A 25,452-nucleotide genomic window follows, 5' to 3' on the forward strand; every position below is an offset into this window, starting at 1 on the left:
GTTTAGATATTAATTTTTTTATTATTATTATTCATGACATGTGTTGTAATTTGCTGGTTACACCCTCAAACCTTTGAGTTTAGCAGGTACTAAGACATCAATCCTCGGCCCACCCTGCGATTGCGTAATAAAGAAATACAAGCTGTTTTGTTTCCGGTTGCCATGGCGTTAGCCTGGTTCATGTATCAGCCTTATGTCTTTATGCACAATATCTCTACAATTCCTTCCCACAACACTTGACCATCCACAACCCAGAAATAAATAACATTGCAGCAATGTCTCCTTATGCAACTCAAGTGCACCAATAATCCAAGAGTCTCACACACCCAACACCATCTCTCTGTCTTTCACAGATAACTCGTACAAAATACGTCATGTTCCGTGCAAACCAGATGGTTGCGCATATGCATAAACCAGAGCTTTAAAAAACAAGTGAACAAAAATCACCATCGATTTTTTGCAAACTGTGTTTTATTCAGTTCATCTTTTCCCTGTAATTTCTGCTTGTTAACAACTTGTTCACTGTACGCGCCTCTCTCTGGTTTCCTGCAGCTGAGAGAGAGGGAGAACGTTAAGCAGACAATAACATAATCAAGAACATAAACAGCAGTGTGTGTCTTTGATTGATGTGATCAAAAAAAGCTTCAACGCTGCTTTGGCAGCCTAATCATGAGCGCAGATGGAGACATATGAGAACAGTCAACGTTTTCTGTTACCAAAAAAAGAACAAAAAAACCAAAACAGAAAAAAAAAGGAGAGAGAGAGATGCTTTCTATGGGAACCTAAAAGCCACAGGCGCCCGTCTTCAGCGCGCTCTTACGTAAGCCTTACGCAACACTGAGTGTGCATTTAATAGACTCTATGGGAGTCAAGGAGCAAGTCAGTCAGCGGCGTCCAGCTGTTGCACGCGAGCCGCGGCGATCGGCTAAGCTGATTAGAGAGTTTAAAAAGCTGCTTCATCCCCCTGCAGCTGGAAAGCTGTGAAGCACAGAGGAGGGAAGTGGCGCTTCCAGAGCTCACTCTGTCCTGATCTTTTTTTCTTTTTTTTTCTAACTTATGTGGCGGTGTTTATGTGTGTAACGGTTGAGGGTGGTATTAATCACACTAACAGCGTTCGTGATGAGGTAACGGCAGTCTGCCGTTCTTATGAAAGCTGAGAAACGTCCTACGTTACTCGAGAGAAGTGATTCGTGTGAACTTTCATCCTTTTTTTGAACAAAACAAATCATTTACAGACATAAATCTACACGTTTTTAGTTAAAACACTTATTTAAAGGTCGTAATGAACTACAGCCCAGCACTGTCATCACACAAAGTTAAAATGTTCTCCCCTCATCAAAGTCCATCCATATTTAATGAGTTCAAGAGCATTTACTTCTCGCAAACATCAGAGTTTCAATTTAATGTTATTAAGTTTTAAGCTTTCTATCAGAACACTCAAACAGCTCACAGCGGATCAATATTTAGAAACACACTCAATACACTACAACACAGGGTTCTACAACACAGTCCTCTGAAAGGCTTGAAGGACAGAGCCTGAGACAACCATACATTTTCAACAAGCTGACAGAGATATCCATCTCTTTTCTTCTATCCATAGTATATAAGCAAAAGAATAAAGGAATAATTCATTTTGTGACCGTATTAATACTGCAATTAGTACATCTTAACATCTGTGATGCTTAATGCTTTGTGTATAGACAAATGGACTGTACGTAGCCAAGCAAAGCAGGGAACAGAAATAAAAACGGTGAAGGTCAAGGTCGCACAAAAGAAGCCTTTGGCTGTTCTCTTCAGCAAGCAGTGCATGCACGTGCGACACAGAGTGCGGTGTGCTTGGGTTTTAAAAGAGAGGGGTGAGTTTATGTTTGAGGCTGAATCACAGTATTGTACAGCGGTGTGATGCCATGAGAGATTTTCAACGGCACAAGTGAGAAAATGCCAATTCATTTACGAGGGGAACGCATTGAGAAAGATAAATAGAAAAAAGGGAAGGGACAGGAAGACAGAAAAGGAGAGAGTCAGAGAGAGAGAAAGAGAGAGGGAGAGAGAGAGAGTCAGAGAGAGAGAAAGAGAGGGAGAGGGAGAGAGAGAGAGAGAGAGAGTGAGAGAGAGAGTGAGAGAGAGATATGGAGATGGAGATGGAAAAACAAAGCTTAGAATAACATGTTTGTATCTTTACAACCGTGAAGGAACATTCAGAACCCGAGCTAGTCCAAAAGCAGAGACCTTGAAGGTAGGAAATCGCTGAGAATTCACCACATCCGCACTGATTTCGTTTCTGGACATTTCACAGAGTGCAAATGACATAACAACCCCTTTTGTTAAAGTTTTCCACTTACATAAGCAATCTGAATGGACAGAAAAAAAAATAATAATCTCTTTATACACTTAAAGTCTAGTATCTTTAGAGACAAATTTCCTGTGGAGTTTAAAAAAAAAAAGCATTTTCTAAAGGCTCCCAGTCGCTTTCATCCACTTGCTAAGAGATAATAAGTGGGACTCCACAATCTATTATGACATTAGACTATTAATGGTCTCTCTCTCATGCTCTCTGTTCATTTGAATGCGGTAAGAACATGCTACGTTAATCAAAGGATCCTCTGGGAACAGTGAGACCCTGTATAGCCTGCTCGTGTCTGTCTTTGCCGCACAATTTTCACTGACGCCACGCAGATTAAAAGTGGGTGTTCTGTTTTAAGTTCCTAGACAAACGTTCCTGTCATTTGTCTGAAACCTTGAGGATCATTCCTGTGAAATTGCAAACGCTCCTCCCTTAAGTCAAATTGTCATGTCTCGAGCATATGTCAAAATCATTTCAAGTATTTGGTTCGCGTAATGTTGGCTCACTCTTCTGATGCTTCCTCTTGTGGGTATGTGTGCCAGGTGAAATGCGTTCTTTTGCATTTGAAAACATCAATTCAGGTTTTTTTTTGTTTGTTTGTTTGGCAATGATCATAGCAGTTACGAGAGTTTATATGTAAATCTAAAAAGTTAAATTAACACAGTGAGTACTGCGTTGTCAGAACTGAAGGTTTGATCTGGATGTTAAGGATTGTCTATCACACTCAATGACGACGTATTACATGTTACCAGATAAGGGACACGCCACCAAACAGATTGAAATATGTAAATAAAATGTGGTTAAATGGAAAACTGGAAAAGGAAATTACTTTGTGGCAAATATTTGTTTCAAACAGATAAGAGCCTACTGCCTTTAGTGGCTGCTAGAAAGCTCATTATCAACTCTGTGGAAATTTTCGCACACTGACTGTGATGTGAAACAATGCGAGCTCCATTGCAATTTCATTAACTGGCTTTGAACTGTTTCCATGTGAGGAAGGCAGCAGTCTGGATTTGGAATGTAGGCTGAATGAAAGACACAGTGTTGATGTGGACGTGATTCGGTGTGAGCAATTTCATCTCTGGTGTGAGTTATTTCATCTCTTTCATTCTACTGTGAAGCTCTTATTTTCCTCATCATTTCATGAAGCATTCTCACAGAGGCACTCTGATTGGGTTACCATAGCGCTGCTGACTAACGATGATTACTGAACAGAATTTTCCATTTGTTCCCTAAAAAGAATCAGTACTGAAGACAAAAACCTATGGTTGTGCTTTAAACGGTGCACTACAAGCTGGGATTATTTTGACTTTCATGAAAAGTTTATAGTCAGTAGAACAAAAGTATGATGGTGATAACAAGCCCATCGGGCAGGGTACTGGCTATTACTCTTCAATGGTCCCACAATGTGATTCAGAAGACTACAGTGATCTGCGGTTAACAGATTCCATCAGATTGCCTGCATCATTATGCGCTGGTAATATCAATGTCAAAATAAAAATCTGTGTTCATAAATACAGGCATTATAACAGGACAGTTCCTTTGAACAACACACAATACACGTGGTAGAGAAGAGGATGGGCAACCCGATTTGTTTTCAAAACACACCCTTTTGCATCCTTCAACACACACACACACACACACACACACACACACACAACCTGCTACTCAAATATGTGACACCTCACTCGAGGAGCACACGTGAGCATGTGTGCTGCGAGCTGGGAGGAACGACTGACAACAAGATTATCAATGCAGTACAGAGCAGCACAGCAGGCTCCAGAAATCACCCAGTGTATGCAGCACAGCAGAATGCAGTGCAAGCCCCACAGGATGGCCACAGAGAGAGACAGAGAGAGAGGGAGAGAGAGACAGACCCACACCAGCTGTGCCCCACGGGGAAAATGCAGGACAATTCCCCAGTTCATGTTGTTCTCAACAAGAAGAAAGAGAAAGACAGAAGGGAAGACGGACTGAGCGACTTCTTATGGTGATGGAGCCTTGCAGTCTCTTCCTCTGTACTTGCTGCATTTCATTTGGAGTACTTTCTGAGATTCTCTATCTCAAAACGGTAGAGCATCTTGCTTTAGTAAGACAATTCTAACCGAAATAAATAAACAACCAATAAATGAAAAAACAGGACCATATGTTACTGACACACGGCTGAAGGCAATGAGAGTAAATTTAGATATTCTTAAAAAGGAAAAGGACAAACACACAGAGAAAATTAAAACTACTGTACTAATACTATACTAATAAATCGACGACAAACAGAACCCTAATTACCGAAGGTAGGCTACAAAACGCGGATTAAATAGGTCCGACAACGATACTGTAGTCAAACTGGTCTAAAGATCATTTTCCCTCTACGGAATGGGCTATACACTGAGCATCCTTAACATTTCAATTTATACGTGTATTTGTTAAGTATTTGACATAACAGAAAGTGCAGTTCATTAAGGAGAGGGCACATCAGAATGAAAACTACGCGGATAACTTCCAGTTCTCCTCCATGATGTAAAGGTTTAACTCATTCCTGGTGCCTGTTACTTAACACTAATGAACGGCCGCAATATACAGGGTTTGTGAGAAATCAATACACACCGGAGTCTCCTCCGTCCATCCCGTAGCTGAAGCCAATGACACTCTCCGTTTCATCCGCCGCTGCGGCCCCAGCCGACGACGAGCTTCCTCCGGCCTCACAGAGCCTCGACGCTCCTTCCATTTAATCCAGATGACAAGGGCGTCGTGGTTAAGCTGAATATGGTGATAACGCACCCCCCGTCATTTGGACAACGTTCAGTAAACCTACATATTTACGAGCAGGCTCCTCTGTTTGTCCTCGTTTAGCTCTTGAATCTTGCGCATCCGATCACACATCTCCAACTTGCCATAAATGCGGTTGATGTGTCCCAGTACACCGAAGACCCTCTACGCCAGCAGCTACGTCACATGCCCAGGCAGGTTTGCGATGTCACTCTAGCATCAGCTTTCAAATGACGTCAGACAAAATGGATTTGTATTACTATATACAGGTCGATTACAATGAGCCATGTAAATAAATGATTCTGACATAGACACCGGTAAATAATGTAGGCATGTTATCCTACATGCTGAAACGATTCTCTGTGCTGACCACAGAATCGTGAAAGGAGACGGGGAAGAAATGAACCCATTACAAAAAATGTTTTCAGAAATGTTTTTATGTATCTTAGTGACATTTAAGAATAAAGTGAAAGAATATAAGGTTAGGTATGAGTCAAGTAAATTACTGCAGCAATGTCAGCGTAGTCCAATAGTGCCTCCTACAGTATGCGTCCTCTATGGACTCCTCAGTCTTAGAGCGGCATCTGCTTCGAGATTCGTCGCTGACTACAGTAAAATACTGCATTTCCCCACTTTTATCGAGACGTCTATGATTTATCAAATGTTGAACTATATTATGTTCAAAACAGCATATTTTACGGGGGGGAAAAGAGGTCTGAATCTCTGAAAATTTCTGTTCCTTTGAAAAGTTGTTTCCGTGTAGTCTGTCATGTTAACGCGGTGCGTCAGTGTACGAGGTTAACAATAGGCTACTTATGTAAATATTTTATGTTCATTATTGCGAAACCCACAGTTTGGTAATACTCGAATAACTGCACACATAGAAACAGACACTCAAATAATCTTGTTTCCTCAGTTTATTCCATGATTAATACAAAAGGAAATTAATACTCTCAAGTAAGAAGGTACATGACACAAGCTGTTCTGTGGGTTTAATAGGTTAAGCCCGCCCTCTGGTGGTAAGTCTGGGTATTGGAGATCTTCCCAGGAGTATGCACATTGGGTCATCAGGCCGATCCTCTCTGCTACGCAGGTTTACAGACCGGCCGTCACAAATCTGGGAGCGGACCCACAAATGCCCAGTCGTCCACCAGAGAGAGGGGGGTCTTGAATGGACGTTAAGGACGGTGAGTTTGCAGGAAAGATACTGTATCAGCACATGTGTACTACAGGTACTTTGGCAGTTCCTTCTCAATGACCTGGAGAGAGAAAATTACACGGATTAATACCATCATTCAGTCACTGAGAGTGTATATTATACAAATTAATAATAGTAATAATAACAATAATAATAAATGCAAAAGAAGATCATGTACATAATTAACAACTTGTGTGTTTCTGCAACAAAATGAATATGACTCACAACTGGATCATCCATTGGAGAATACCTCTTCACCACATGTCCTTCTTTGTCAATGAGAAACTAAAATTTAATAATGGAGAGAATACATTAAAATAAGTTATCCTATGCAAAGGAGAAAGCATTGTATCAAATTATATGTTGTTATTCAAAGAGTGATACTTTTTCTGTGGAAAAGTGTACTACACATGGGCTTCCTATCAAAATGTTGTAATGGTCCATGTATTACTTCACTAGATTCAGATAATGTAATAAACAGATTACACACCTTGGTAAAGTTCCATTTGATGTTGCTATGAAGATAAAACAGAGCATTAATTACAATACATTATACAGTCAGCAGTGACCAATACAAAACAAATCAAAAATTAGCAACAGCTTCCTCTTATGTAAAAGGCATCAGAACAGACTAGCGCTGTTCCTGATATAAACTATGATGTTGGAGGTCACAGGACCAGAATGATACATATTGCACAGACACTGCATATATATATAAAGAGAAATGCATAGAAATGGTCTCTGCAGTTAATAATTTCTAGAACTTTGAAACATATCTTAAGTGTTTATACTCCCTTACTGAGGCGTGGTAAGTCTAAAACACCATCTGAACCCCCGTAACAGCTCCTGATAAAAGTGTGTAGTTTTTCCAATACTTTTAAGGTGTGAGAAACCGGCCATTTGATATTGATCTTTATCTCTGGGCATCTGTTACACAGTGCTTACGCAAGTGTATAAGCCTACAGCTCAACAATGACAGCCACGACACTAAAGTGTCAAACAGACTTCTCCTTTCATTCATTATAACTGAACTGAATTAAATAACTCCAGACAACCACTGCCTGCTACCCCAAGTATTCACATCATTTTCAGCCATTTTGGGGAGAAAAGGAAACAGAGACAGTAATAACCCTCCCCCTCTCCCTCCCAAAAAAGCATACTTACTTTCCCAGAGTGCCTTTGCCTTTAGGTTGATCTTTCATCCACTTCCATAGAGGATGGGCTCCGTCTCCATTTACATCTATCTTACTGAAGAGGTCAAACTTTACATTGTAGCCATTGGCAAACTCCTTGATCTCTGCCTCGGTACCAGGTTCCTGAGCAGAGCGACAAAACAGGAGAGGAAAATTAAATGTGATGTACTTGTCTTAAGCACTGAAAACTGGGAGATTAAGTACTACTAAAGTCAGGCCACTATTTAAACTTGATAGTTTAGTACCCTGGTTAAGGGGCTAACCCTTGTCAACACTATTTTAATTTAACTGCTGTATACACAGACTCTGAGGTCTGATGGAATAGTCACGCACAGGGCATGTCAGTTTATGATATCCTCCTTGGTGGCTACCTGACAATGCTTACTCAGGCATTCAGTTTATAGAATAATGCTGCTCATCAATTCCACTCAATTTGGTAAAACTAAAACATGAATATTATAGGAATATACGGAGACACCTTAATATGACATAGGACTGCTCAAAATCATTCAGTCTCTTGTTCCAGGCAACAGAAAAGTTAGTTCCTCCTTTGGACTGAAAATCTGAGTGCTGTAGCAATCACACTGGTGTGTGTTATGGTTATGTGTGTGTGTGTGTAATGTCCCTGACCCGTTGCTTTGGCCGTATCCCATTCTGTCTGGGGATTAATAGCTCTAGCTATATCACCACTGAGAAGCTTATTGTCCCTCCTCAGCACAAATCTCCACTCAACATTACTTTTATGGCCTACTTACAAATCATGTAGAAAGTGCTCACTGCACTGGAAGATTCCTCATGATTTCTAAGACCTGTGTCCATGACATGTGCTAGACATGAGATTGTCATTGTTTATGTTTCTATGTGTGTTTCTTGTCTCAGAGGCCAAACATTGGCTGTACCTGTTTTCCAAACTGGTTGCAGGGGAACCCCAGGATGCGTAAACCTTTCTCAGCGTATTTGGAGTGCATTTCCACAAACTGAGTGTAGTTTACGCCAGTCTTGCCTCATTTAGAGGCCACATTTGTGATGATGCAGACGTGGCCCCTAGACACAGAAAGATAAGTTGGTTATATTAACCAGTGAGGAGTCTGAACATACAGGTAACTGCCACAATAAAGGACAAAGTTTCCTGAGAGTATGTTGGGCTACAGCAAAAATGTGCCTTGAATTAGATTCTGCAAGTGTCTGGAACATGGGCGGATTTAACACCATTTTTCCACAGGAAATTCACATTTTTTTTTTTGGTTTGTTTGGTTGATGGTGCCGATGAAGCTCTGGAATGTTCCCTAAGTTTTGAGTTGGGCTGAGATCTGGTAACTGGCACTACCACAGTGTACGGTTTACATCATTTTCACACTTAACAAACCATTCAGTGACCACCTGTACTCTGTACTGGAGCCAACACTTAACTTTTTGTTCTTTTAGTGTTCAGTGTCCATATGCAGGCCTGGAGGAGAATGTGTACCTGCCCAGGTGACTAGCTTAAGGCAGCATCTCTACAGGCCCAGGAACAAGAGGACCTGCCATTAGAGGGCCAGGTACTGACTGACTGAAGTCTTCTTGCTGTGTGCCTTTATTTTACCTTTGTTTAAACATATGATATGATATATGATATGACAGAGGTATCGCTTTTTATTAACATTGTTTGGAAATGTTATCAAATTAATTTCCTCCTTTCACTGGGAGGTGTGTCTTCCCAGTCCTCAAAGGAACCCCCCCCCCCCCCCCCCCCAACACAGAATTTACAACAACAAATGCATTGTGCACGAACACAAGGCCATAAACATACTTGCAACTCACTAATACAAGAGGGCTTCTTTGAAAATATTTTTTTTTCAAGTTGACAGATTTTTATGATATGCTAAGAAAAAGACAGCAAGATATGCTCTTTCCGCCAGCATCAGAAATACGGTAAGATTAAACTGAACTGTTTGCACTACACTGAACCGCATTGTATTGCACCAAAACAGGGCTTAATCACATTGTATCGAATCACCGGCTGTTTAAAATGTATCTTTCATGCGTCGGACCATTCGATTGGTCGATCAGAAGGAGAGATACCCACCCCTAATAATTAGAGTTGGACAAACAGAGAGTCTAGTACTATTAAACTGAATAGTCCTGAAGGTACAACAGAGAACGAGAACGTACGTGGAGCAGCGGTAGGAGAGAAGGAAAAGTATATGGTCATGTGGCAATACTTTGGTTATGAGAGAGACTTTTGCAAAACATGACGAATAACTGTGGGTCCTAAAAGGAGGAACAGAACAAAGCTGTGTCATCACTTTCAGTTCAACAAAACCAAATCTGTTCATCTCCAGGTTCTACGCTTACAGCACGTACTATCAGAGACACACTGAAATTGTACACTTTCATCTTTGTTTTATTGAATCTCATATCATCATTGCAATATCCAACAAATTTGTCGCACGTCATATATTTTCTCCGTATGGTGCAGCCCTACTGGTCTGAGTCCAATGTAATTATTGGCAGCAGTTTTTAATAATGTGTTTTCTGTTTTAGACAGACAATGACCCCAAGTATATACGTCTAAGAGCAAAAGATCTCTTGCCAATCTTCAGCAACGAATAACAGATTTTTCTAGGTTATTCTACCCCGAAAAATAAAGATTTTTCTATTGGTCAATCCTATTCCAGGGCTGATTATTTTTGCGGGTCTTGTTGTTGTTAGCCTTGTTTAACTTCATCTCAAATGGAATACTGATAAAGGGGAATATACCCGCTCTTTAGATAAGTCCCTACTAAAAGTCCCAGAAGTTTGCCGGTATCTTTCAGACAAATACCATGGCACTTGGGTACCAATGATAATGTGTATGACTCCACACTTTGGGAGACCATGGAAACCGTTCTCAGAGCACATACACTTGCATATGAGGTAGGAGGAAAGAAGCAGTCATGAGCAAGACTGGCTGAGACAGAAAATCAGTTAACAACAATAGAAATCGCAGAACCCAAAACAACCCAAAACCCAAACAACAGCATTGCTGAGAAAGACTGTTACCTTGAAATATGAATATAACTCAATAACCTCAGTCAGTGTTGTAAAGCTACTTGCTCGGGCTGGGCAAAAGCATTTCAAATTCAGAGACAAACAGGCATGAAAGCCCCATCTCTCTCTGTACAGAGCCTACATGCGTCCTATGTGGAAACGTGCTATCCAGTGACAGCGTGAAACCAAACCAACTTAAAGGACATTTCAAAAACAACACACACACAAAAAAATGTGTGGGCTAGCCAATATCTTTTTTCGAAAAAAAAAAAAAAAAAGTATCGAGCTGAACAAGCCGCAAATACACTTCAAGAGGGCAATAACGGTTAATGAGCGAGCTTGAAAGCATCGCTTGAAGTGTTGCAAAGGCCGTGAACCCGCACACCACTGAAGAGATTTTGATATTGCCAGCTGCCGTTGAAATGATAAAAAAAAAGACACGTTGGGGAGGAAGAGGCTCAAAAAAGTAAAATGAATGTTTGTTCTAACATAATATTTCAAAGTAGTCCATACAAATCAAAACATGTCTACATTGTGAATGATTGGGGTCGCTCGAGTTTTTGTCTACATTGTGAGTGATTGGGGTCGCTCGAGTTTTTTGTGAAATCAAGGTGGGGGCACCAGCTAAAAAAAAAGGTCGGGAACCCTTGGTCTACTCCCTTTTAAGGTTTACTATTGGCCAGCATATCTAGATGTTCTCTCATGGTGTAAAAGGGGTCCAGCCAATGCCTCCTACTTCTGTCCAGCAGGGCTATCTTTAGAGTCATCTCTCTGTTATAAGACCCCTCTAATGTTATGTTAGAGATGTGAAGGCTCTATCCATAGACTGGCACTTTACCTCATTTGAACAGCTTCAGAGAATACATAACATTCTAACGTCAACTTTCTCCAGATATTCACCGATTCAAGAATACATCAGAAAACAGATATAACATTTTGAGAATAAGTCTAGGCATGGAGCCCTTGAGGACATCTGCAAATTTGATCCACTTAATCAGGGGAAAGTTTCTTATTTCTATTGGGTAGACAAGCAGGCGGTGATGCAAGCGCACTTTAAAGGGCATGTGCAACTAAGCTGGACGGGCTCTGAGAAGAATGTCTCGGTAGTATACACAACTGGTCAATCAATGTTAGACACAGCCTGGTACAGTCTAAACAACAGCATGGACAGCACCATTCCAAAAACCAGGTTAAACAGGGTCGTCCCATAGATATCTCCACTTTGCAATAAATATAAAACATCCGATGATACATTAACACACTCGTTTAAGACATGAAGCAACTTTTGTGGTACTGGACAAATATATTTGAATGTTTTCTGATACATTTGTGAACCAAACCCACTTATAGCCATTCTAAAAGGAACGAGTATCTTCTCAATAGCTAATAGATTTGAGAGTCGGGCTATTTCATTTGGTATGGTGTTTTAAAAAACAAACCAAAAAAAACGTGTTTCACTTATGTGGAAGATGGACTTTGCACCAGCATGTGAAATGTGGGTCAGAGAAATGGTCAATGTATTGTATTAGAAAGGTTTGGATTTTCTAGCAATAATAAAACAGCTATAGTTGATAGGATCTGAAACCCTGCATTAGTTTATCTACAGGATGACTAGCACCATAACGTGGTATGACTCCTATGGCTGTGTATATGTATTATTACTAGAAATGTTATTTTCCCTTGACTCTTTGTACTTATAAAAGTGGCTGAAACTATGTTGTCCATAGGATGTACTGAAAATATGTACTGTTGAAAACTGAAAATAAATATTCAGAAATAAATAAATGAATAAAATGTGTCCAAACAAGAATACCCTCTCAGTCACTGGGATGTCCTCCTGTAACCATGGTAACCACAACCAAAATTTAAACATGGTCTGGGTTGCTTAACTGAAGAACCACACAGGAACCTGTGTGTTCACTGTACTTTGACTCCCCCATAAACTCATGTTGTTCTTTTATTTTGGCAGTTACTCATAAAAAGCACATTCGGAAAAGCTGCAGCTAGGCTATTCTTATTTGAGGGCAGAGTGGTGAATATATTAAAAACAAAGAAAAGATTTTCTACATTAGTACAAAAGTAACATTTAATCAGTCTGCTTAGCATATTTTCAAACCGGGGTCTGTATAATTGTTGAGAAACACAGCGCATTTTTTTTTCTCAGGGAGCAGATCTGTACAAGTAAAAACTTATTTCTGTTAAAATGGTACCAGTAACTACTCACCTGTATTTCTCCAGAGATACTTCATTCCCATCAATGTCTTTAGCCGAGAATTCATAAATAGACTTGGCACTTTGCCAGTCTTTTGCCTCCGCACACTGTAATAGAAGGGTGGGGAGTGAGAAATGTGGACTAAGCTGGCCAAAGGTGAAGAAAACAGTCACTGGGAGATCAGGAATATCAGTTAAAGGAATGTTACAGTGCAGTCCATATTAACCAAACACATGCACATGGGGAAAAAACATGTAAGCTTACTTAACTGAGGGCACAACCCCTATAAACAGAGATTTCTCTTGGACTGCACCTTCTCGTGCGTTCCTTCGTCTAGTTAATATTCACCGGCTAAGATCATGGCACTGCAGTGCAACGTTTCAGCTGATCAAGACCATTGGATTCAAAAGTGAGGTGGAAGAAATTTTGACAATAAATAGTCTAAATACAGATTACACTGCCTTGTAGTGTAAATCAGTGCCATCGATGGGTTGTCTGCTGATGGGTCTGATTACACCAGAGGACGAGGGCGGATTGGGGGGAAAACAGATACAGTTTGGAGGATCCCTTCCTACACGCTGCATGTGTTTAAAAAGGTAAAATAAACAAGGAGCACAAAATTATGCTTTTCATAGATATGGTGAACTCATAATTGGAATCTTCTTTTAACTTTTAACTGACGACAGATCAATTTAACATTGTGATACTGTGCGGCGTCCATGGGAGTCAAAATTTCGCAAGGTAATACTCAACTAATAGGTTAACGCTAATCCAGGGTTTAACAAAGCTTTCCGGCAAAACAGAGACTGTGTTTGGCTCTGGCCAAACCTAAACAAAACCAAATGCTACATGAATCCTGTACAAGGCCAGTCTGAAATCAGGCCGCAGTAACTCAGGCTTCAAACACAATAAAACCCTGATACTGACAATACTGCGATAGGAGTGGAGTATCAACCACACTAAATAGACTGCAACTTATTTATTGATCCTACAACAACACCGATTTTATCCACACTGATTAATATGCAAAGGTCATGTGGTGATGTGTCAGTAGTCGCTATTTTAGTCTTGGGTGTGGTGTACCAACTGAATTTAGGCTATTCAGGTAAGAGTGTGGAGTCCTGACTCAAAAAAATTACTTTGTGAATATAACAAGACAACAGTTCCACGGCTAAATATGATTGTATTTTAGCACACAGTCATCATATACATGATATAGAATCATATCAATCGGCGTAACACTTTTACTTCAAACAAAAATAGTATATTTATCAGGTCTAAACTGGCAGGTCAAGGACTTAGCAGCAGAGTTGTGAAAGGATTAGGTCATCCTCCACGTTAATGAAACCTAGAGAATTCCGGTAATCTGAACAAATTCATTTCCACTTCAAAATGTTCAAGAGGAAAAGTAGTCTACTGTTCACACACTGAGGGGTATTGTAAGTCAAACCAAAGTATTCAGAGTTGTCCAGCTGAATTTGTAAAAGCTCCTCCATGCATCTGTCAATTGCTCAACGTTTGAATGAAAGATTAGTAAGATCGCTACTCGAGCCAGTATAACAGTGATTGTTTAAAACCGACGCTGTTATCTTAGAAGGCGGGTGTCAACAGTATTGTCTGTATGACGGCATTTCCCATCATTACAGTTAAGCTTTCCTAACAACTCAATTAGCACAGCGACTCAGCCTACTATGCTTATCCAGTGCGGAGATTTATAAATCTTTACTAATCGCTAAATTTGCTTCTTCGTATAGTTCCCTTTGTCCGTTAATTGTAGCTGTGCAAGCTGGGTATCATGAATTTGACGAGTGGTTAAAACGTAAGTTCGCCACATGGTAAAATATGAAATTATTAGGTATGAATTTGAATAAACCAACAAGCTAATTCCATTCTGTAGCTCGCTAAACTAGCTTCTGTTTCACCACCGGAGCAGATTTAGTGTGACACAAAGTAGACATAAATAAACACACCATGCCTGGAGATATGTCGTTACGTAAAAAAGATCTTGGCACATGTGGGTGTTATTTATTTAAAACACTCAAATATTATCTGATATTGTTACATGCGTTGTGAAAAGGGTGCTCTGCATTTTCCTTACCATGGCTCTGACAACTCCTCGGCCACCTACCGTCCCAATCACAAGTGCTCGTTTGAGCAACCACATTATCAGGGCAAAGCAACGGCAGAGACTAACCCCACAAAGACCCGCCCCCAGTCCTTTAGGCCTATCAAATATATTTTTACCGATTTAATACAGTTTTCAATCGCACAACTAAGAAGCTCATGCAGTATGTAATTGTATAAGTGTATGGATTTGTCATTAGCATTTAATTGAATCTTCCATTTGATTTTCCAGCGTTTTCAATCTTAGATTTTTTTAAACAGTTACTGGCAAAAATCTAGACATCTTAGGGTCCTAATGGATCCGACAAACGCGATGAGCAAAGAGATTTTCCGGAAGTGTGCCTGGAGATGTACTAGAAAGTGAGGGTTGCAGTTGAATTTAATTATTTAGTTATTTAAAGTAAGGTTTTGAAAGCTATTATGGATGACGAAGAGGAGACTTACCGACTGTGGAAAATTCGGAAAACGATTATGCAGGTAGGTAGCAGTTGTTCAGGATACTGACCATCTCGCTTCTTACTGTATCCAGCTGTGCCGCAGTGTAACGTTCCTTTGAACTTTTTAGCTTTGCCATGACCGAGGCTTTTTGGTGACACAAGATGAGTTGGATCAAACTTTGGATGAGTTTAAAAGTCAGTTTGGGGATAAGCCTAGTGAGGGTCGCCCACGACGGACCGACCTCACCGTGCTTGTAGCCCACAACGACGACCCAACAGACCAAATGTTTGTCTTCTTTCCCGGTACGTATGTTGAATGATAGACAACCACCTCACTCAAAACAGTAAGCAGTGTGATTGGTACTGAAAACGTAATCAGTTAACAGTGAAGGGACCATTACAGAAAGAGAGTTAAAGTGTTTGTCAGATAAAGTTTAGCACAGTAGTACAAGATATACACGTGAAGACCTTTCTCCCCCCTAGAAACATTGTCTTTTGTTTGTTTTATAGAGGAAGCAAAAGTTGGCATCAAAACCATCAAAATGTACTGCCAGCGTATGCAGGAGGAGAACATCACACGCGCCATCATTGTAGTACAGATGGGCATGACGCCATCCGCGAAACAGGTGAGATACATAACTTTATATAATCACAAAAGACGAAGATATTACAGAAATGACCTCTTTTTCTTCAAACTTAAGAATGATTTGGGTTTTTATTTCAGTCTCTGGTTGACATGGCCCCTAAATATATCCTTGAACAGTTTCTTCAGCAAGAACTTCTAATAAACATCACAGAGCATGAGGTGAGAGAATTCACCTGGTCTGTTGTGTAACATACTTTCGGTAAAATCGTAGGTACTTGAATATCCTGCTTGGAGCAGTTTGAGTGACAGAACTGTAACATGTGATGTCCTGTGTCTTTGCAGCTGGTACCTGAACACATAGTGATGACCAAGGAGGAAGTGACAGAGCTTCTTGCGCGATAGTATCCTTACTGATGCATATTTGTTGTACTGTTTAACGATGGATTGAAGCACCGGTTAGCTGTCAAAAAATGCGCAGTAGTGTGAAATTTTTAGCTGTGATTGTTCTGTGCACTGAAAGTGAACATTAGCAGTTTACGTCTGTGACGGGCACTAGGTCCCTTGATAAAAACCATTGGTTTATCGTAGAGTATACCTGAAAACTGATTCCAGGTCATGTTTCAGTCCCGTCCTTTAGATTTGCGTGTGCTTTAACAGTGTCACTGACCGAATATTGTGTCCTGAACCATGCTTAGTAAACTGAAAGAAAGCCAGTTACCCAGAATCCAGGCTGGAGACCCAGTGGCTCGCTATTTTGGTCTGAAAAGAGCACAGGTAAGCGTGATGGCCTCCCATAAAAGAAACCAAATTAAAAAAAAAAAACAACTTTTCAGTTCTTTTATTCAGATTATTTTTCAGGATGTCATTTTAGACAGGAGGTGTTTGTGAAAGTGTCTCAAGATGCACTTTCATAGTCTCTGTTCTCCCACTGATAGGTAGTGAAGATCATTAGGCCAAGTGAAACTGCTGGAAGATACATAACATACAGACTTGTCCAGTGATGAAGTGGAGGTAAGTAATCAGAAGCAGCATCTTTACACGCTTTGACGTCACGAAAATTTTGTTACTTTCACATTGCATTTCGGTATTTCTCTGGGGAATCATTTGGATGTATGTGAAACACAGTATGTGTACATGTCAATCTTTTTTTGTTTTTGTTTTATTTTATTTTTTGTGATCATGTTATGGTATTAATTTAGGCTGTTCTTACATTGATTAAACACAAATTTAATTTTCAAATATTGCTGTATCTCTAGACATGACAGAAATGAACAGGAGTTGACCAAATACTTTCTGTGATTGTAGGCTGTCTGCTGATGCTCCAGAACATTCTGGAAGATGTACTAGTGTCACCACCATTTCACAGAGATTTGGATTAAGTATTACAGAAATAGCAAACAATTTTTTATCAGGAGTATTTTATCAGGAGCAGAAGCAAAAGGTTTCTTTTATAAAGTTTGGAAGAGTACATTGTCTGATTTTTTTTGTGTGTTTTTGTTGTTCACTATGGTTTCTTTGTATAAGTGTGATCCTAAACATTAAATGTATTTTTAAAATTTTTGACAGCTGTTTTTATCCTCATCTGTGTGGTTTGATATGTGGAATACATCCGTTACATGTGAGTACTTCATGCACTTACAAGTGCTCTGATTTTTCTAAAACTGAAAGTTGTACTCAAACTAACATACTCATTTACACCAAACACAGGCAAATGTTAGGAATGACTGCTTTTAATAATGAAGACAGATAGGTATGAAATACAGTGGTATGCACTTATTTTTATTTTAGAACAAGATAATTTAAGGCAATATAGTTTTTCCAGAGTAACTTTACTGTTGCATTGTAACTTGTGAGATTTTACATTTCTATGAGCTGAGACAGAGGTCAAACACAAACCCCTGAGACTTATTTTCTGATACTGATCCTGACAGTGACGTGTTGTTAAACTGTGAAGTTATACAAAATGGCTTTACAGTTTTTGCCACTTTAAATCCCTGTGAGTGGACAGAGGCTTCACTTCACACATCATTGCCATTTAGAGTTTGTATTTGAAATCAGGACTACATGGAGAACTCCATGGTTTTTTTAAACAATTATCATTCATTTAGAATATTCGTGCATGACCAAAGTTGTGTGGTCTGTTACGGTCTTCATTCAGAATGTATGTATAAACTTTCATCTGAGCTGCACATGTTAGGCAGTGGAAATTACGTGTTCATCTCATTAAAGTTCTCTCAGACAACTTTAGGGCTAGCCAGTGTGAGCTTAACTGTGTCATCACCACTATGTAGGCTATGCAAATGAATAAAAATTCTTTATAGCAACAACAAAAATAACAACAGCTTTTCAATATTGAGTCTATGGTGATAAGAAAAACATAGCAAAAGGAATATATTGAAGTCAATGCGTTTGTTTTAAAACCAAAAACATTGCAGTACAAAACTGCGAGTGTATTATAAAGATAATTAAAAGCTGTCTTTGGACAATACCCACAAGACAATTCAAAATACAAAAACAGTTTGTCTGCATATTCAGAACAGCAGAATGGTCACTAATTACAAAAGCACACTGACCCGCAGTAGTGCTGTGACTATGCATGTTACAGATAAAACCTAGAACAGACAGCCTTTAAGTGCACAGAACAATTTCTCTTTGCATACACATTACAAAGTGCAACAATATTCAGCTAGGTTCACCCAAACACACAGAAAAGTAAACATAAAGATATCATAACTATGAAAGCCCAACATATTCTGACAAGTACTGTCGAACTCCAAACAGGAACTTTATAACATTGTTATGTCTTTACACTACTTTCAAGTACACCCAGAACATTATCTGTGCTTTGCATGAGACTTTGGCAACAGATGGAAGATTCCAGATTAAACCCATACAACACAGTTGTCTGAAGTGCATGCATATATTTTAGAGAGGAGAGACCTAGTATTTAACTTATTGTTGTAGAGAACTGAAAATGATTATAATTATCTGTTTTCTTCATTGAAATATATGAAATCACAGGTAATTTCCAGGGAATCAGTAAAGATGTTTTCTCACCTTTTTGTATTTTCACATCATCACAAATGATCTGTATAGCTTGAGTTGTTTTAACTATATCAGTACAAAGTATTCTTAGAAGCCAATATTTGGGTTCTCAGGAATCATCTTAAACCATCCCAAAAAATCAGGATTCAACAAATTAAATTGTTTTAAAAGAAACACCTGAACCAATAGTTAATGTTTCATATAGCTGTCATTATTGTGATCATTTTCACCTGTGCACCATTTTAATATATGTATAAATAAATTCTACAAAATACAACAAACAGTTCAGTAGAGAGGTCGCTATTACATATCCAGTGTTATGAAAACACTCAGCTAAAATAGAGATGATTACTGTACATATACTGAAGTTAACCCATTTTTTTTTATTCAGTCAAGTTCGCAAGCCATTCTGTCAATCACCACGTGTGTGAATGACACTGAATTGACTCGCCCATTCATTTTTTTTACGAAAAGAGAAAAAATAAAAAACTAGCACTGATCGTTTAGCGCTAAGTTTCTGGTATTTCAACGGGCTGTTTTTCATAGTAATTATTATTATTATTATTACACTGATGTAATAGAGACGGGGCCCTGTGCTTTTCTTTTTCCAGTTGAGCAACTGATGTTCCAGTTCTGCTCTGATCTATTACTGTAAATAATATGAACTTTAACATAGAAATCTGATAGACGCTGTTATTCCCCCTCACCCTTCAGACTGACATACTGGCCTGTTCTCTACTGTTCAGAGACTTGTTCTGCCTGTGTTGTCTCTGTATCTGCGCCAGTAGGCTGAGCTGGGGTTGTCTCTGTGTCGGTAGGATGAGCTGGGGTGGTCTCTGCGTTGGTAGGCTGTGTAGTAGTGGTCTCCGTGCTGGCAGGCTGTTCAGGAATGGTCTCTGGCACAGCTGTGCTCAGGTCCAGACTGATCCGAGGACTCAGCTGTTCTTCTTCTATGCTGGTCTCACTTCCTTGACTGATCAGAAGGGGGCGCTCTCGACCACCCTTCCCCGTGTCTTCTAATTCTGAATCAGAATCCAGGGAGCGCTCTCGAGAACCAGATGAACCCAGAGAGAGACCTGAAGTGGAAAAAAAAAACAAACAAACAAAAAGTTAGTGCCGAAGAGAACATCTAATAAACACAATATCAGTAAATAAATAAATTCATTAAAAAATTAATTCAGTACAATATCTGGACGTTAATTCGATACAATATCTTGTATGTGGACATGACTTATGTATTTTGTATTTATTAATGATGTTATCTGTAATAGGACATGGGAATATAATGTATTCATTTCTTACCACAGTCGTCTGCTCTACTCTGTTCCTCATCTCCGTCCTGACACCCGTTCATTCCACCTCTGCCACCATTTTCACCACAGGCCTACAGGAGAGAGTGTATCACTAACCACCTCAAAAAGGCAAGAGATGTAAAATATTCTAACATAAAAGCTGGTTTCTCCTCTTCTTCATCACTCTTATTCGCCATACATTTCCAAATATAGCCTTAACTTTAATATTTAACTGTGCTCGAAGATGCATACAAAAAAAAAACCCTACACAAGATGTGGGCCCGTTCTTCTTCACCTTTTTGTCCGTTTCCCTCTTACCTGATTAAGGTTCTGGGAGGTGAATGAGGAAGATGAGACAGGCCTGGAGCCACTGGTATCATTTGAGTAGAAAATTTCGTCCTGGAAAACAATAAACGCCTCTACGATGCGAGCCTGATGGGGGTAATCCACCAGGGAGGACAGAGACACGGTGGCGCCCGTCGGTTTGGGTCTCATTAACGTGGGTCCAAACACAATTCCCAAATTACTTGGACTCATCTTATTGTCCTGCTCACACTCAGACACTCTGGGAGAAAGAAAGGGACCGAGAGAGAGAGAGAGAGTGAGGAGGTGAAGTTCAAGTGAAAGCAATTTGTGAGACACAAAGCGAGATGGATTTTTGAACGCTGAACATAATTCGAAATCTGACACTAAATATTTGACTAAAGCAGTCCTATGCAGACCAATTACCATGAAACTACTTTGATCTTTAGCTGCAACGCCATTACATTCACGACCGCAGCATTGGTCTCAGATGGTACTGACCTTCTCAGATGTCGTATGATGTATCTGAGCGTGGCAATGTTGGACTGAGGCAGCTCCCGTAACAGCTCCCTCAGTTTCTGCACCAGGACAAGGACCTCTGGCTCTGTCTGTGGCCCCAGGTCCACCAGCTCTGGTCCTCTGCCTCCCTCCCCTCCCTCACTGTTCTCGCCCTGCATGCTCTCCTTGGCCAGCCCCATCAAATCGTTATACATGCGGAAGGGCATGATGGGCTCTGGCAGCTGTAGACAGAGAAGGTCAGAGAGAGAGAGAGACACAGATAGTGAATCTTGATCATAGTGTCACAGCACTGTATAGGTGTCTAAATGCTCGAGCAGGATGTGGATGCAGTTAAAAAAAAAAGCTGATTGAAGGGACACTGAGATATTCTGACAAACCAAAAGACAATCGAGATAAATGTTCTCGATTTAATATAGATGAAGTGAAGTCATTTACTTGTTGAATGTGATTATTTTATGTAACAGAGGTAAAATCATTTGCCTCTCTTAGGAAGGTTGTCAAAGATCGAATCACCTAGCTCTCTGAGGTGGAGTTGTGTACTTGTCTGAGATGTAGGTCTTTACCTGTCTGAGGTAGAGTTTGAGCACGTTGCTGATGTCGTGAGGTGAAGCATGAGAGAGCTCCACCAGCTCCTTTCCGTTTTCAAAGGCCTGGCACAACTTCTCTACCCGTGTCTTCACTCCGTTCACACGGTAAATTCCCTACAGAAACACACATTCACCTCACATCAGCGAGCAGGCAACGGAGACGAAGAGTCAGGACGGAGAGAGGGAATGAGAGAGAGCGAAAGAACAAAAAAAAAAAAAAAAGAAAAGAAACAAAGTCCACTCATTCATTAGCTCTTGTCATTCCTCTCACTCTCTCTTTCATTCCCTTTCTTTTCCACACCTTCATTTTCAGAGCTCTCCTCTCAATCTCCTGGATGCACTTTTTGATGATAAAGGGCACATCCCCCGCATTGCCCTGCAGAGCGTGAGTGAAGTCCCGGCCGAAGAGCTGCAGACGACCCTGTAGTTTTTTATGGCCACACTGAATGGCCAGAGACTCCAAACACTTCTTATGGCAGGCCAAAAAACACTGTAATAAAACCATATGAGCCACAAGCATATTAACTCTCCCTGCCTCCCAACACAGACATTTTAACTTATGCAACACACAGTGTAAATGGACAAGAAAATGAAACTCTCTCTATATAGAGAGAGACTCTCACCTCCTCACACTCTGCTCCTTGGAAATACACATAGCTGTCACACTCGCGACATTTGGATGGAGCGCGGAGTTTGCGCAGGCGATGCGTCTTAGCTGCCTTGGACAGTCCTACGTTTCTAAAGGGTCCAGTAGTTGCCACTGTCTGTGGTTCAATGCCATTCATACCTACAGGGCAGCTCAGTTCATTAAGAGGTGTAACAAACACGCACAAAAATATTCATTCAACACAACAAGTCAACAGAAACAGATTGCGAAACACAATTCAACATGAAACTCACTCTGTTCAAAAGAGGTCATGTTCCCATCTCTCTCATCTAAGTCCTCATTGGATGATAAGGTACCAGCTGACATGGGCCTTGGAGGTTTTGTGATGTCCCCTGAAACAAAGAAGACAATAATTCAGATTATTCAACAAGAGAGAGCCTGATTCTCTGTATCTCACATTAACTAGACTAAAGACCTTCCTGCACTGGACATTAGGCCTCACAGCATCTTCCAAGAATATATCAAGCCATTCCAACTACATAATCATTACATTGCAACGTGATTCTGGAATCAACTGTGAAACCTCCACTCTCCACTCAAAGACTTACGGTCAGTAGGTGATTTGCTTTTTTTTTTTAACGGGGGGATGGCCCAATGGTCACTGACACTACTCTATAGAGTACATAGGGGGATGGCAGGTTAACAAGGGGGATGGCATCCCCCCCTCATCGTCCCACAAATCGCCTACCGGTTACGGTCAGACTTAATTCAGAATGAACTCAGTGACGTTAACTGAATCCACACTAAGATGTGTTTTGAACTGACTGTGTCAGTACCTGTGCTTGTGCTAGGGGTTCCCAGACCACTTCCTCCTCCCACGCTGTCTGTGTCACTCAGCGTCGCCGGCCAAGACTTATGAGCCTGGTGATCCCGGCCTGCGGCCATCAAAACAGAAATGTGGTCGTGTTCACGTGTTGCCGTCGACAATTTTGACAGTTATAAAAGAGAAAATGTTTGTCCTTTCAATTAAGTTTTATGAGAATAATACAGCATATGTACATCGAATCGACCCTGACCTCTTCTCTGCTTAACCATGCCTCCTTCTTCATGGTCCGCCTCCCCAGAGCTGGGCGGAGTTTCCAAGCTGCTCTGACGGTGGTCGCTACTGAGGCTGTCATTACGAGTCCGTGTGGACTGCCTTATAGCGAGAGAAAAAGGATTCATCAATCATTCCTCATATATGATAACACTACATCCTGGTGTGTTCAAGAGTTTTGATGAAAAATAGTCCAGCCACATCTAAACTCAATCTCAAAGATCAATATTATCAAAACGTATCATGGTAAAAAAAACAACAACTGTGGGATATGTGACAAGCATGAGGCAAAAGACACACAATAAAACTGCAGGACTCAGTTAACTATATTCTTTATCCAGTAGAAGAGTTACAAAATACAACTTACACAAATGCTACAATAAGAATAAACAATGATAGCTGTATCGTGGTGTTTTGAAGTGTTGCTGAACTAGCAGATGCTATATTTTAAAATAAAAAACTGCTGTTTCTGTTAAGATTATCCCTCGCTTTGCTGTGAGAGTGGTTAAGTGAGATGGATGTGACTTACTGGTTGGTGGCAGTGTATGGCTCAAAGCAGTACTGTACAGTTGGCTCTGGGTTGAGTTGGAGGTTTTTAACATGAGCAGCGTATTGCTGGCCCGGGTCATAGAGTTTACAGCTCTCACACAGAGTCTGATAATGCACGGGCAAGACTGCTGTCTGGACATGCATGATCTGGTAATATGAGATAGTACACTGAGACAGAGAGAGAGAGAGAGAGAGAGAGGGATGAGAGAGAGGGATGAGAAAAAGAAAGAAAATGAGGGTAGAAAGGAAAAAAATAATACAATTCCAGTTAGAGAAGCCATATGATTAAAGGTCTCGGTCTGTGATTGGTAACTACAGCCCTTCAATATGTCGTGTGCGGTTCTCCAAAAGTGAGCTATCAAGTTGGAAATAATAACATCGGCCTCTTTAAGAAACTAAGTCAACTAGCAAACAGAGCACCTGCCATCACATGCAGCTATTTAGCCCACATATTGGTTTCATATTTTTAGCAGGTTTGTTCTTGTTAGATCTGCAAAGAAGTGAAACCCTGACAGAGTGGTCCTCCACCAGCAAAGACACATCAGTGTGGAATAAAAGTGTTGTGTTTAATGCCTAAAGTGGTAAACTCCATTTTATAATGTGACCAGGCATCTGGTATCATGAGAATCCACCTCATTATTACATATGTCTGTTTGTTTTCATGGTGTAATACACACACCAAAGCGTAATTGATATCAGTATAATGAGGAGCATGACTTTCTGGAAAAGAGCAGGGTTTTAGTGACCAGCCCAGGCTAGGCTGTGGTTGAGCGACCCGCCCAGGCTAGGCTGTGGTCGAGCGAACCGCCCAGGCTGGGTTGTGGTCAAGCCACCTGCCTAGGCTGGGTTGTGGTTGAGTGGTAAGGAAACTTACAGCACTGAGGGTCTGGTCACTCACTCTGATGACCTCCTGGATCTGTCTCAACACATTGACCTTCACATCCTCCAGCTCTTCCTGCTGAGTTATAGCATCGGCAATGCAGGTCCGATAGGTGGCCTCTGCCTCCTCTGACTAACATGACAAAAACACAGGGCTAAGGGACGTCAGTCACCAAGACAACGCACACTCCACGCAAACTCTATGTCACCTCGCTATCTTGAGTTTTACTCTAAATTCAATTACACTTCCATGAGAACTTGCACTAAAAGTATAGACCAGAAACATTCTAAGGTACACATCCCAGAAAAAAAACAACAATAAAAACAACAAAACTCATAATGGCTCGACACAAATATGCATGTTTAACCACTTAGTGATTAAACAAGTCATGCTGGAAAAGATCATTTTGAAATGATTGCATTACACAATTCTCAGCGACATTCTGCGCACAGTAACGTAACGGCATGATGTTCATTATATGTTTGCAATCCTGGTTTCAAATTCTCAGCACAGATACTGCAGACTTTAGTCATTTCCTGTGTCAGTCAGCTGACCTTGTTGCGAGCTTCCTCCTCAAGACGTCTCTTCTTATCCAGAGCTTTGGTGGTGGAACTGCTTCCTGCCCCACCCTGCTCCTCCTCCACCTTATTGGCTACTGTCCGTGCCTTTTCATACTCCTCACAGCGAGCCATGTACTGCTGTTTG

General features: G+C 40.5%; 3 protein-coding genes and 1 pseudogene across 3 annotated transcripts in view; 1 reads left to right on the forward strand and 3 right to left on the reverse strand.

The window, feature by feature from the left end:
* The window catches only part of LOC115812199 (golgin subfamily B member 1-like), a 34,306-nt pseudogene extending 29,237 nt beyond the window's left edge, over window positions 1-5,069 (reverse strand).
* Window positions 5,070-6,014: 945 nt separating this feature from the next.
* On the reverse strand, window positions 6,015-14,903 carry gpx4b (glutathione peroxidase 4b). The gene is made up of 7 exons (XM_030773492.1): window positions 14,821-14,903; window positions 12,735-12,829; window positions 8,401-8,545; window positions 7,473-7,624; window positions 6,799-6,823; window positions 6,534-6,593; window positions 6,015-6,369 (listed from the first exon to the last, which is right to left on the reverse strand). Exons 1-7 carry the CDS (start codon window positions 14,884-14,886, stop codon window positions 6,337-6,339), a joined length of 576 nt encoding a protein of 191 aa, XP_030629352.1. The 5' UTR covers window positions 14,887-14,903; the 3' UTR covers window positions 6,015-6,336.
* Window positions 14,904-15,195: 292 nt separating this feature from the next.
* Window positions 15,196-17,311, forward strand: LOC115811174 (DNA-directed RNA polymerases I, II, and III subunit RPABC1-like). The gene is made up of 8 exons (XM_030773266.1): window positions 15,196-15,323; window positions 15,412-15,586; window positions 15,794-15,909; window positions 16,008-16,088; window positions 16,212-16,270; window positions 16,565-16,643; window positions 16,805-16,880; window positions 17,175-17,311. The coding sequence occupies exons 1-7, from the start codon at window positions 15,267-15,269 to the stop codon at window positions 16,868-16,870; spliced, it is 633 nt and encodes a 210-aa protein (XP_030629126.1). The 5' UTR covers window positions 15,196-15,266; the 3' UTR covers window positions 16,871-16,880; window positions 17,175-17,311.
* A 2,216-nt stretch (window positions 17,312-19,527) lies between these two features.
* arhgap45a (Rho GTPase activating protein 45a) overlaps window positions 19,528-25,452 on the reverse strand; it is a 15,850-nt gene continuing 9,925 nt past the window's right edge. Inside the window, exons 11-23 of the mRNA XM_030773265.1 lie at window positions 25,302-25,452; window positions 24,742-24,879; window positions 23,848-24,035; window positions 23,299-23,420; window positions 23,059-23,157; window positions 22,516-22,614; window positions 22,239-22,402; window positions 21,917-22,105; window positions 21,592-21,729; window positions 21,011-21,249; window positions 20,537-20,771; window positions 20,217-20,280; window positions 19,528-19,990 (exon numbers count right to left, since the gene is read on the reverse strand). The exon at window positions 25,302-25,452 is cut by the window's right edge and continues 29 nt beyond it. Coding sequence (XP_030629125.1) covers window positions 19,650-19,990; window positions 20,217-20,280; window positions 20,537-20,771; window positions 21,011-21,249; window positions 21,592-21,729; window positions 21,917-22,105; window positions 22,239-22,402; window positions 22,516-22,614; window positions 23,059-23,157; window positions 23,299-23,420; window positions 23,848-24,035; window positions 24,742-24,879; window positions 25,302-25,452 — 2,167 coding nt within the window. The 3' untranslated portion in view covers window positions 19,528-19,649. The remainder of the gene's footprint in view (window positions 19,991-20,216; window positions 20,281-20,536; window positions 20,772-21,010; window positions 21,250-21,591; window positions 21,730-21,916; window positions 22,106-22,238; window positions 22,403-22,515; window positions 22,615-23,058; window positions 23,158-23,298; window positions 23,421-23,847; window positions 24,036-24,741; window positions 24,880-25,301) is intronic.

This window comes from Chanos chanos, chromosome 5 (genome assembly GCF_902362185.1).
Source record: "Chanos chanos chromosome 5, fChaCha1.1, whole genome shotgun sequence".
Lineage (NCBI taxonomy): Eukaryota > Metazoa > Chordata > Actinopteri > Gonorynchiformes > Chanidae > Chanos > Chanos chanos.

Bases quoted from the DNA above. Each gene is read 5' to 3' on its own strand.
- LOC115811174 (XM_030773266.1), top strand. From the start codon at position 15,267: ATGGATGACGAAGAGGAGACTTACCGACTGTGGAAAATTCGGAAAACG. The intron at 15,587-15,793 runs GTACGTATGTTG...TTTGTTTTATAG, and splicing joins AATGTTTGTCTTCTTTCCCG to AGGAAGCAAAAGTTGGCATC. The intron at 16,271-16,564 runs GTATCCTTACTG...AACCATGCTTAG, and splicing joins ACAGAGCTTCTTGCGCGATA to TAAACTGAAAGAAAGCCAGT.